Source organism: Labeo rohita, chromosome 20 (assembly GCF_022985175.1).
Source record: "Labeo rohita strain BAU-BD-2019 chromosome 20, IGBB_LRoh.1.0, whole genome shotgun sequence".
Lineage (NCBI taxonomy): Eukaryota > Metazoa > Chordata > Actinopteri > Cypriniformes > Cyprinidae > Labeo > Labeo rohita.
In genome coordinates, this window is record NC_066888.1 from 10920266 (window position 1) to 10933874 (window position 13609).

At 35.1% G+C, this 13609-nt stretch overlaps 1 protein-coding gene across 1 annotated transcript; it reads right to left on the reverse strand.

The window, feature by feature from the left end:
• Positions 1–1343: 1343 nt before the first annotated feature.
• Positions 1344–5602, reverse strand: ttr (transthyretin (prealbumin, amyloidosis type I)). Its single transcript, XM_051139486.1, has 4 exons — positions 5448–5602; positions 4065–4204; positions 2317–2452; positions 1344–1858 (listed from the first exon to the last, which is right to left on the reverse strand). Exons 1-4 carry the CDS (start codon positions 5529–5531, stop codon positions 1751–1753), a joined length of 468 nt encoding a protein of 155 aa, XP_050995443.1. The 5' UTR covers positions 5532–5602; the 3' UTR covers positions 1344–1750.
• Between the last annotated feature and the right edge of the window lie 8007 nt (positions 5603–13609).

Here is a 13609-nt window from a genome sequence, read left to right on the forward strand (position 1 = left end):
GTAAGTTTTTTTGGCATCACTCAAAACAATAATCAGATTGCTGTAGGGACAAAACTGTATTTATAAGAAACATTAAAAAAAATAATAAAAGATGCGTTTAATTTAGTATATTTCAGTCAAATCCATATATTTAAGGACAAATACTATCAGTCAGTGTTATTTTAGTATCATTAATGTATAGTATAATAGTACATGTAGCTATAGTTTATTTACTCTATATATTTTCTGTTTGCTTTAATTTTAAAGTTAGTATTTTTATTTTTTATTTTTTATTTATTTATTTTTTTTTTTTGGTAATTCAACAAACTAAACAAAATTGTTAAATATCTTAGAAACTAGCTGAATTTTTTTTTTCTTTACAATTTATTTGCAATTCTTTACAATTTGTTTTTCCTTACAATAGCTCCGCTATCAGTTTTAACAATTTTTAATACATTTACCTTTTTATCTGTCTATCTAGTAAATTATCTGTAAATGTTTGTTCCGGATGTGAACATCTTTAAAGAAACACTCCACTTTTTTTGAAAATAGGCTCATTTTCCAACTCCCCTAGAGTTAAACAGCTGAGTTGTACCGTTTTTGAATCCATTCAGCCGATCTCCGGGTCTGACAGTAGCACTTTTAGCATAACTTATCATAGATCATTGAATCTAATTAGACTGTTCAGAAATGACTGAAGAGTTTTGATATTTTTTTCGATATTTTTCCTATTTAAAACGTGACTCTTCTGTAGTTACATTGTGTACTAAGACTGACGAAAAATGAAAAGTTGCGATTTTCTAGGTCGATTATGGCTAGGAACTATACTCTCATTTTGGCGTAATAATCAAGGAACTTTGCTGCTGTACCATGGGTGTAGTAAGCACAATGATATTACGCAGCCGTCAACTCTGCTGGCTGCAGCTCTGCATCTACACAAACTTAGCGCCGGTCACTTTCAGGTGCTGCGTAATATCATTGCGCTGTGCAATGATGTAACTACAGAAGAGTCAAGTTTTGAACAGGAAAAATATCCTCATTATATATGGTCATTTTTGAGCGAGATGCTATCGGTCTAATCAAATTCAATGATCCATGCTAAACTATGCTAAAAGTGCTACTGCCGGACCCGGAGATCGGCTGAATGGATTCGAAAACGGTAAAACTCAACTTTACTCTAGTTGGAGTTGGACAATGAGCCTATTTTCCAAAAAAAAAAAAAAAAGTGGAGTGTTTGTTTAAGCACTCACAAATTTCTGAGTAAAAATTTTTACACCACGTTTTTGCAGAAAAGACGTTTACCTATAGTGTCTAGACATTTTTTGTAAGTGTTTTGGCATCACTCAAAACAACAATCAAATTGCTGTAGGGACAAAACTGTATTTATTAAATAAAAATGCAAAATACAATGCAAAATACAGTTTAATGGCTACATTCTGATGTTTTTCATGAAGTCTTTTATGCTCGCCAAAGCTGAATTTATTTCCTTAAAAAATACAGTAAAAATAATTGTAATATATTTTAAAATGTAATTTATTCCTGTGATGCAGAGCTGAATTTCACAATATTAGTGAAACAATGCAGCCTTGGTGAGCATAAGAAACTTTCAAAAACATTTAAAAATCATAATTTTTTCAAACTTTTGCCAAGTACTTTTGACATGACATTGACATGGTGAATTTTATCAGTCAACCTGGCATTGCAAGGTGTGGCAAATACTTAATCTTGGGCCTTGGATGTAAAGTAATTTCTCTGTTTAGGTTGTGTTCTGTCACTCGTGTGCTTTGACGACCACAGCGGTTGTGGTGTACGAGAAGGGGCTCAGAAGAAGAGCCAGAGTGTAATGCCGATGCCCCTCCGCGTGAGCCTCAAACACCACCTGGAAAAACACAGAAGAACCACTGAGAAACGCAAACCGTATCTGAAAGACGAAAATGTCTTTACATACGTGTATGTCTGTGCTCAGTATGTTTGCACATGTATACATGTGTTGTCCTTGAATGCTCTGTCCTCTTATCTAAAACTGTCCATTACTGTGTGTCTATAGAAAACAAGATATAGGTTCTTAAATATTTACCTCCCCACAGTTATAGCTCTTGGTTCACATCCAAGACAATCATTCGGGGTATTAATATACACATATTTGCTTCAAAAAAGAGCCTTATGCAAATCTAACAGGTTGGTGTTATAAATAATAATGATAGAAGTACTCCCAAGTTGTCCTAATGAGTGGAGTGCTTTTTTGTGGTTTAGGTGCCTTGATGCAATCGTGACCCATCACTTGGCAACCATTAAATGCTTATGAATATAGGAGTGCCGTGGAAACGTTATACTTACGTCAGCCACCTGGTGGAAAGGTGTACGACCCTCCGCCTTCCAGTAGGCTTTAGTGTCAAACTCCACCCGATACACGCCAGGAGTGAACTCCTGCTCGGTGATCAAGTTGTGTACCTCACCAGCCATATCCACTTTCCTGTGAGAGAGGGGAAGAGCTTAAAAATGATAATGACATTGACAGGAAAGAGGAACCAGGAGGATGTGCCTAAAATGAAAAGGTGCAGAATAGAGAACAATGCGTTTACCTTATAGAGACAAAACCACAGTAATGGCAATCATTAAAACTGAAACGGTATAGTTTTATACAAAAATTAATAAAAATGCATAGAAATTAGTATAGTTCAGCCAAATCCATATTTCATATAGTACATGTAACTATAGTTTTTGTTAATATTTTAAAAATTATACAGTATTCATGTATTTTCTGTTCTATGTATGTTCTGTATTATTATTATTATTATTATTATTATTATTATTATTATTATTTGGTTTGTTTTAGTAATCTATCTATCTATTTTGATTCATTTATTTTTTATGTTTTGGTTTTATCTAATAATAATAACAACCCCACTATCAATTTTAACTTTTTTAACACATTTTATTTTATTTTAGTTTAGTTTTATGTTTTTGTTTTATTTAACAGTAATAACCCCACAATCATCACAATAATAATTATCATAATTAAATAAAATATAATTGTATTTATAATGTTTAAGATATTTTTACTTTCTTTCTTTTTTTCTTTCTTTCTATATTGTTGTATTTAACAATAATAATTGTTTTGGTTTTTAAACCCACTATCAATGTTAACCATTTTTAATGTTTTGTATTAACAACAATAAGCACACCATCCATTTTAACAAATTTTAATGCATTTCTTGCCTTTTTTAATTTCTTTTTTTGTTTATTTCTTTATTTTTATATTTATTTTATTATTTTAATTGTATTTTATTTTATGTTTATTGTTTTATTTAACAATAATAATGCCACTGACAATTTATTGATTAATTTTTACTTTTTTTTTAACTTAACTTTTTTTTTGTTTAACTTTAACTTAAGTTTTATTTAACAATAATAACCCCATTATCTATTTTATTTTATTTTATTTTATTTTATTTTATTTTATTATGTTTGTTGTTTTATTTAACAATAATGCCACTGACAATTTATTCATTAATTTTTACTTTTTTTGGGGGGGAACTTATGTTTTATTTAACAATAATAACTGCACTATCAATTTTTATTTTATTTTATTTTATTTTGCCATAGAGACTATTAGCCCCTTTTAACAGTTCAGTATATGTTGTCATAGAAGTATCAGGTTCATATTTGACTTTACTGACTTAATATAGACTTAAAATTGATTTAAAATATCCATTCAGTTCTTAATTTGATTCGTAATAACATTTATTTATAAAAATAAAATAAAATAACATAAATCCTTCATGAACAGTTTTTAACATTATTGTCACGAAAGACCCTGGGACAAAAATTAATAGTGCAATGAATACAGCATTAAATTGCCATATTTTATAAATGTCTGATTAAAAACATCATTGCAGTGGTCAAATTGAGCCTGAACAGAATGAACCAAATTACCAGAATGAACCAAATTACTAGTGATAGCATTTACACTTAAAGTTGTCCACTTGGTTCTAATTAGGTCAGATGAAAACCTGAAATATAATTAATTAATGTTTGATATAATTATATATTTGAATCAAAAGTGTCGGCTAATGTGATCTTACCCACTGGCAATCTTTTCCCATTGTCCACTTTGACCTTGGCGATAGACATCCAGAGCTATGTTTCCAGCAGGAGTCCCTTTCACAGCATCCAGGATCTTTACTGTCAGAGGGCAGTGAGCATCTGAACCACCATGAAAACCCTGGAACACAGTTAAACGCTCCTTCGTTTTCTCAGTCTAACCATGGTGTTTAGTCTTTGTTTTTCTTGTTTAGGCCTGCAAATAGTGCTTGAGATTATCTTAAGATGAATCACTTGTTGAATGGATAAAAGCATCTGCTAAAGTGAAATAATGGAAGTAGCTGTATCAACTCTGAGCGGTTTGTTGGGTCAGTGACCGCCTGGACGTACAGCTGCATATATGTGTGTTTTCCAGGTATAGAGTTTACTGCAGCACTTTGTAGGATGGGAGAGAACAGATAACATTGCGACCCATATGTTAGCCTGTCCAACAACTGAAAGTACCTTGTCTCACCCCGATGGGGCCAACTTAGGGGACATTTTATCTGTCATATATGTTTCATAGATTTTGTGTCTCTGCCAAGTTAAGTATAACTAAAAGGTGCTGTAAGAGATCTTAACCGGTTTAATTCACAGCCTCTCTCCAAAAATCACTCCTCCAGAGACATGAACATGACCTTTTTTGCTCTATGGCTGACATGTGATGTGATCTCTCAGATAATGGACACTTTTCAGGTTTTCGTGGTTCTCAGAAGTGGACAGAGTTGGCAGGTTTTCACAACAAAACCGCCCAATTGCCACTCAAAACTAGAATAATCGCGTTTCGAGGGGGGGGTCCCCCTTTAAAAATCGTGTTCTGGGGAATAATACACGTTTTTTGTCGCATTCCCAGGTAAATTCACATTTCAGGGGCTAAACAGGGGTCGATTCAACTCGCGGCCACACTGTTAAAGTAGCCCAATTCCATGGACTTGGCAACACTGGAAGTGAAAGCTGTTATAGTAATATAATTTTTGTGTTACCATTTAAGAAAAAATGCATAGCGTTTCTATGACCTTACAAAAGAGGCAAGAAATATGAATATTTGTCAAATTTGCCATCATTCCCTCAGCCACTGAAACGAAAATATAGAAAGCTTTGCTAGATTTACAATGTTAATAATTATGGAAACATATCACTCTCTGGGAAAAGGGTCCAAAGTGGATTTTTGTTGGGAACTTTATTATGAATAAATAAATACCATTTATATAGTCTGACCTCTCTTTAAGTTATTACCCTCTTCATGACATACGGCGAATGCGTCCAATTGCACTTGCTCCTAGCATTAAACGGGTCGCTTTAATAAAACTAAATGTTAAATTTATTGCTAAATTTGAAAAATATGTAAATTCCTGATACATAGCTCTAAAAGCAATTGAACTTACCACAGGTGCAGATCTACAGCAGGCAAACAGAGATGCAATAAGCGCACAAATCACTGCTTTAGCCATGTTAGAGCTCAATTGCATGAGATAACACCCAAAATGCCCTTTATACAGCTGCCGACCCTGTCATCAGGTGACTCTAGGGGGTATCTGTGGTGTCCTGTTGACACAGTAAATAAACAGGGAATCAGTAACTTCAAACAATTTAGTTTATCCAGTGGAAACAATCAAGGGCATTTGCCTGTATCTATCAAACAGTCCTCCTGTCCTTGGAATTTGTGCATTTCATGAATGTTAATTCCCAAAGTTCCTCCGCTCTGTGTGAGATCTGATTCATTGCTTGTTTACTTACTGAGGACCTTAGTTCAGGCTCACTGGTGAAATGTTTCTGGGCAGCACAAATTTGAGGTCTGAGCTGTTATTGACAGTTCAAAGAAAAGTGAGCAGTTATCCCTTGAAAGGCGGGTACATGCTTGTTTTTCACATATTTTCATGCGCTAGCTGTATTGCTAAAGGCGCTGAATCCCTAAGTGGAGAACAGCAGAATTCTTCTGCTCTCAAATAGTTTCTTATCAAATTTATAACAGTCCCAAACAGAAGTCATATGGTCGTGTTATTTGTCTAAACAAAACTTACATTCACAAGTTCACACTTACATATAATAAACTGAGTAAAGGTTATGCGTATTTGGCGTGCTGTCCGGGAGAGGGCTCCGAGCTCGGAAATCATTCCCGAGCCCGGAGCACTGCCTCTGCCTGGGGAGAGAGGTCCGAGCTAGGCATTTTAGCCCGAACCCAAAGCACATCCCCCCCGGTGGAAGGATTGGGCTGAAGGTGAAGAGTTGGGGTGGTGGAGGGGTGCTGTGAGACGAGAGAAATGACGGTAAGACTGCTTTGGTTATTTGTAGGGTGTTTTGCTCCTCCCGAAATTTGTTAATAAATCATCACTTATTTCGACACAGCAACATGGAAAAGAAAAGGAAGCACAAAATTAAACAGGCACTTTGTATCTGTGAAATGCTGGCTCAGTGATTTAGATAATGCATAACTTTTGCCAGTGTTGGGAAAATATGTTGAGACTGTAGCTTTGCTACAAGCTAACAATGATTCAAAGTAAAACTAGTCAAACTACTGTGTTGAAAAAGCCAACACCTACAAGAAAGCGTATGGGTATGGGATACCCATGCTCTATGCAATTCTGTGTAAATGTGTGTAACCAAATGGCTGATGGTTCCCATTTAAGATTTATTTATTTATTTTTAATATATATTATTTATTCATGAGTAACTGATGAAGTCACTAGGAACCATCAATTGTTCTAAATCTTCTTTTGTGTTCAGAAGAAGAAAGAAATTCATACAGGTTTGGAACAACTTAAGGATGACAGAATTTTCACTTTTGGGTGAACTATCCCTTTAAACAATAATACAATACAATGCAATACGATACAAAAAAAAAGATGTAATTCGTAAAGTAATTAGAGTTAGCCTTTGTTTTTGCTATAGGGTTTGAATTAATTTATTCAGCTGAATGTATGAATTTCATTAGGTTGATATTTCAGATAATAAATATATTATACATATATTTCAGATAAATGCTGTTCTTCTGAACTTTCTATTCATCAAAGAAACCTGAAAAAAAAAATCTACTCAGCTGTTTTCAACTTATAATAATAGTAATAATTACAATAATAATAATACTGAGCAGGAAATTAGAATACAGAATGATTCCTGAAGGATCATGTGACTGGAGTAATGCTAAACGTCATATTTAAAATCAAAGGAATTAATTACATTTTAATAGAAATATAGAAAACTGTTACAAATAGAAAAATAGTTATTTTAAATAGTAAAAATATTTTAAAATGTTTCTGTTTTTGCTATACTTTGGATCAAATAAATCCAGGCCTGGTGGGCAGAAGAGACTTCTTTAAAAAAATTAAAAATCTTACTGTTCAAACACTTTTGACTGATTGTATTTAACAAAATATATGTTCCAAATTTCGTAAGTCTGAGCAGTTGAATGAACAGTTGAATGATCAGACAAACAGTTTGTTATGCAGTACACATACCTACATACATAGGCTACACAGAGAGATTCCTTGCTCTGAAAGACTGTTCACAGAACATGGCATGAGGCCTTGTTCATCAAAACAATTTAATATGAATGTGTCCAGCTCCTCCAGATACACAGAGATGAATAAAAAGAGATCTCTTGCTTCATACGATTCTCCCCCCGGTAGTCTTTGATGGCATTCTGTTGATTTTTACTGTCCTCTGTAGAAAGGCAAGACCTTTCACCACCCCACAGAATAACTCACAGTCACTCTGTTTCCAGCACCACGATGGACCTTTGCAAACTTCCACTTTATGTCCTCTTGGTGCTCCTAATAAAAATAGAGAATACATATGTGTTGGAAGGTATATGTGTCCACTAAAAAGTATTTACCTCATCATTTAGGCTACCTCATCATTCTACATACAAACATATGTATGATTTATATATATTTATTTATCTATATCAATATCTAGAGAAATGCTCTCACCATACCTCCATGCACCACTGCATGGCTTATGTGGTCCTCCAAGTGAATTGTAGTGAAGAATTTTCTTTACTGGTAAAACTGCAGCAGGGTTGGACTGAAACAAACATTGACAAACGTTATGTGATCTTTCCATTAATATAGAAAATATATAAATATATATGTAAATTTGTTGTTAGCTAAGTAATAAGGTGTCTGTGTGAAGTTTAAAACACATAAGTGTGCTGAACTGTTGTTTATGTGCATGAACACAACGACGCACACATTCTTAAACGTTGTCAATGTTTTTAGTTATGGTAAAGACCAAAGATATATTTTTACTTACCCACACGGCAAACAACTTCTTCTTTTTAGCGGTTAGCAAACAATACGAATTATCTTCTTATCGACGCTTCAGCCTGTTTCAAAATGAATGAATGAATGAATGTGATGTATTTGGACACGGGCGTGGTTTGTGACATCACACTTGGATGTGGGCGGGGCTGGATGTCCACCGCAGGTTGCAGGGAGACGATCCTCAGCAGGCCTGCTGACCTCCATTTTTTTATGTTTTTTTTTTTTTTTTTTTAAGTATGTTGCTGTTGTTTTTGTTGCCTGTCGAGTGTATAAAAGTGATTATTTCAGAATTCGCCATTCAGTAATAGTACTCTCAAGGTACGTTCATGCCATATCGGAATTCCCGTAATTACGGGACTCCAACTTGTAAAAATCGTTCACGTCTTCGTAGAACTCGTGATTACAACTTGTGAACTGGGAGTGAACAGGTGGAATCGCTGTACCACCTGACCAACGTATAGGCTCTGTTTAGGCATTGACAGTGTGGCCATAGAAAAGCATAATTCCGAGACTGAGGACATGAACAACTTCAAATAGAACGTCACATGTTGTCATCTCGAAAATATGGTAATTACGATATAGCGTGAACGCAGCATAATAAATCATGAATCGGTTAGTTTTGACTGGCAAAGCGTTTCACTTCGCGCGCACTCCGCACATCTGCATGTCCGCCAAAAGGATGCGAGAAGCGAGATTCAAGACTGCCCAGGTGGAGCAGAGAGAAAAAACTGACCTATTCAGGATTTCAAGTGAAGGTCAGTTACATCTGTATAGTTTGTAAAAAGGAAATTGGAAGTTCAAGAGATAGCACTGCCCCAACCAATTTAAACTTTACGAGATGATGGCCATAAAAAATATATCGTTGTCCGTGGTTTCAAAATTTGGTGTGGGTGTATGGAATGGCCTGGATTAGTGTGAGATTTCCCAGCCTGAAATTTTGTCCCAGTCCGCCCCTGGTTCCAATGACTTGTTCCAAAGACTTTCCAGCGCTACACATGATAGAGGACCATTCACGGATTTTGCCATGCTACACATGAGAGAAAACACCATTTGTACGAATAGATTAACTAGGAAAAAATGACATTTTAAAGCTACACACAAGAGAGAAAACAGTTTAGGACAAATCGATTTACTACTGAATGAGCCAGACGTTCCAACGCAAAACGTAAGAGGTTGAACAGATTCATTTGAATAAATCAAACTTTCCAACACCACACATGAGAGAGGATGACGCTACATATGAGAGAAAAGTCCATTCGTACAAATAGATTCATTAAGATAAAAAGGACTCTCTAATGCTAAACATGAGGGAGAAAACTAGGATGAATCGATTCACTAGACTAAACCGGACGCTGCACAAGAGGGATTTTCAAGGACTTTGCAACGCTACATATGAAGGGACCAAGGACCATTAGGACAAATAGATTCACTACAGTGGAAAAAAGGATTTCGATGAATCGATTCAGTAAGATGGAGAGACAAATTTAGCATAAGCGCAACCAACAACTCAGCTACCTAAATTTCAAAGATGCATATAGCCTGTATTAAATAATAGTTTGAGGGGATTATGCCAACTTACTATATGCTTGTCTCCTGGCTTATACTTTCTCAATTGTTCCTGAAAAATAATTAGATCTAATAAGTTTGAACACGACTAAAGTAGCTAAGCGCGGGGCACAAACTAACACAGGGTTAGTTGTAACCATAGACTGTAAAAAACATGGACGTAGTGTCCGTGACGTCACTCGTAGGTTTCTGAAGAGCATTTTTGAAGCCCAAAATAGGCGGAGTCGACCGCTGCCATCTTGGCAGCGCATCACTACTGGATAATCAAAAATGGGCAAAAAGGCAGGACATGGGTGAAGCAGAGGTTTCTGTGGGCTAAAAGCACACCCGCTTAACTTGGCAGTAGTGCTGCCTTGAGAACAAGTGCTGCCTTGTTTTGCCATTCATCAATATTACTGTGCCGCCCTGGAGTTATATGGTATTCTGCCTTTGCTTTATTGTCCATTAAAGTCTGCCACGTTTAAATGCCGGTGTAGCCTAACTTGTGTACTTTCATACATCTGTCTGCACTTCATTAGACAAACAAATGAGACGCGATCTAACAAACTGCTCCATGTAACAAAACACTGTAAGCAAGCAAGGACTAGACAACTTGGCAACAATAACAAGTTTTTTTTTTCCTTTGTATAATGCAGATTATTCACTCAGTGTCAGCTGTCAGTCTGAATCTGCCCACTTCTGCATGTGTGAAGACTGGAATGCCATGTCAGTGAAGCATGTATTACACATAAAATCAGTAAGAGTTAGCAATTAAATCCCTTTCCTACCTTTTCTTGTAATTCGATAAAATCTATGGCAATGAATGTCATCAGAGATGTTTTATTCACACTCATTCTGAGCATTATTCCTACTTGTTGGCGTTCACATCAATCCACAAGCCGTTCTTACAGGTTAGGCTATTTTCATTCACTTCGATGTATAAACAATATGTTAAGTATGTCATGCATCCTTTAATGTTAGCGAACACTGCCATTAAATTGGCTGCAAAACAGTATCCACTCACTTTTAACTTTTTGTCTGGTTGTTAATTTTTTTTAAAAAATCGAATCACATTATAGCCTATGAGATAACTAATGATCACTAGATTTTATACAGATGTTACTATAATAATTCTGTAAATGGTGATCAGCACCCAAATATTGTATATAATGTGGTATTGTTTGCCTTGGCATGACATCTCACTTTTTGCAAACAATGCAGAGTACAGTAACTTCAAAATAACAGCAAAAATCAAGTTTGAGATCATTTTCATTAAAACATCTAAATGCCAGATTTCCAGTGTCCTACCTATAATAAATTTTTCTGGAAAAATAAAAATCTTCAAAGCCGTTTTTCTCAATTTCAATTTTTCTCAAATACAGGCCAAAACCATTATTTTCTGCTGTAAAGTTCCATATTAAAAGGGCATTTTAATGTGGGAGGTCTATGGGAATGACTCTCTTTTGGAGCAAGCCTCTAGCGGCCAGTCGATGAATTGCAGTTTTAGTTTATTCCATGTTGGCTTCTATAGAGGACGGGGGGTTTGCAACTTTGTTCTAACATGTGTGGATTAAATATTTCCACACATGCTAGCATAACCAAATTTACAGTATTTACTAGTTGTCATAGCAACACTATACGGAGAATAAAGTGCGCTGATGGGGAACGTTGTAACACTGCGTGTGCCCCGCTATTATTAAACTATGATATGACATTAGCGATGGAATTTTCACTATTTACTTTTATGGATTTTAATAAGAAACCACAAGAAACAAGTGAATAAAGACCAACAATCAATGTTTAGTGTTGAGAAATTATTTTTTCAAGAAATGTAAAATATTTTGGCTCGTTTATCGTGTTCTATGAGAGCTGTGTTTGGAGGGAGTATGTATGTGTTTTTTCATTTGCACAACTATACTGGCATGTGGTTTGTGATCAGGGCCGTGAAAAATTAGATTAGATTTTTTTTTTAATTCTCAAAAAACCACCATTGGTTTATCTGAAAAAGTTAATCATTTTATTTTATTGACAAAATATTTTAGTCATGTCATGTCATGCATTACAACGTGCCCCTCACATGTTACAGTGTACCCCACACTGGGCGTATGTGGGGTTGTCACTTTTCACTTACTTCTTTTGAGGTAAATAACAAAAAAATGTACACACTGTAATTATGAAACAAAGCAACATATTTGTACTAGACAAGTGTGAAATTAACGTGGATAAAAAATCCCCTACTGTCAGATGTGCTCTTATAATAGTGATTGCCATCATCCATTCTGAATTGGGCAAAGCGTGGGAACTGTACTCCTTGTAATAGTTTTAAATTATATATGTGATAAAGTTTTGTGTTCAAACTGAAAAAGGTGCAGTTGAGTTGTCATTCTCATTCTTCAGCTCATACCCTGTGCCTCGAGGACTTATGTTGAAAGCTAGTTTTCAAATTTATGACTGCATTAGAAAAGTGCTGGTAAGGCAGGTTTCTGCAAGTAGCGTGAATAGAGAAATTTTGATTTTTTTTTTTTTTTTTTTTTGGAAACAGCTCCTGAGGGTTAACAGGAAAACTGTCAAACTGACAACACATGACTCACAACAGTAATAAACGAAAAACAAGATTCTGCAAAACTGGCCTGTCAAAGGACTTTATTATTATTATTACTGTCAAAAATCCCCGCAATTAAAAATTTTCATTAAGGCAGAATAAATCACCACTGGATAATCACCACAATTATCAGTATGTAATTAAACAAGAAAATAGATTAGTCAGTGCATGAAAAAACACATTTTAGAAAAAAATACAAAAAAAATGTGTTCGATTTTTGACATTATTAACCTTTTGTTTTACATTAAACTTGGGTATTTGCTTTTTTATTGATGGTTAAAATAGAGAAATAGCAAGAAATAATCATGAGAACAGCAAGAGGATCAGGATACAACATTAGCTGCATTCAAACTCTCACATTCTTAGTGAGCACCTGGAGCACATATTCAACTTTTGCAGATATCTTACTTTTCCTATGCTTACTTTACAGTTTATTCCCACAGGCCGTCTCCATCTGTAAGACTTAGCTCACACGCAGTGTTCTTTACTAATCAATGTCCCTCAAATGCTTCCTCCATCAGCTGTCAAAACATCTGGCCACATGAACGTCTGTCGATGTGTACGCCACTGAACCTTAAGGCCAAATAGTCCAGATGGTCTCTCTGACTAAATGAACAGTTTTTTAGTGATCTTTTAGTGAGAACATTTATGTTTTTCCTCCCAGACATTATTGATAAGTAGTAACTTCGGCTGAAAAGTAAGCAGCTGGATTTTCAAGTTGTGCTTCTCATGCTTTTTCTCCTTTTGTATGCGTTACTCTTTCTCTGAAAGAGAAGCAGCCTTTTGCTTCAGGGTTAAATTTCTTTTGATTTAAGTCTATGATCTTATCTGTTAAGAAATTAAAAGGAAACCCTTTGCTTTTGAGGCCCTTTCTCTCTTCTTGTCATGCATTGATTTCTTTTGACTGAGAGACACTGGCTGTTTCAAAGCCTAGTCAGCTCTCTAATGGGGAGTTGTCTTTATGTGTCTATACTGACATCAAACAAAGAGGAATTTCATGAGTGATTAATTTGATGTTTTTCAAAGACAGCAACACCCACTATTTGTACTACATAAAATATTGGATCCATATTAGAGAAATTATTCCGTCAACATTTCTGAATAGTGTTTCCCAATAAGCTTATATTATTGCTTTACC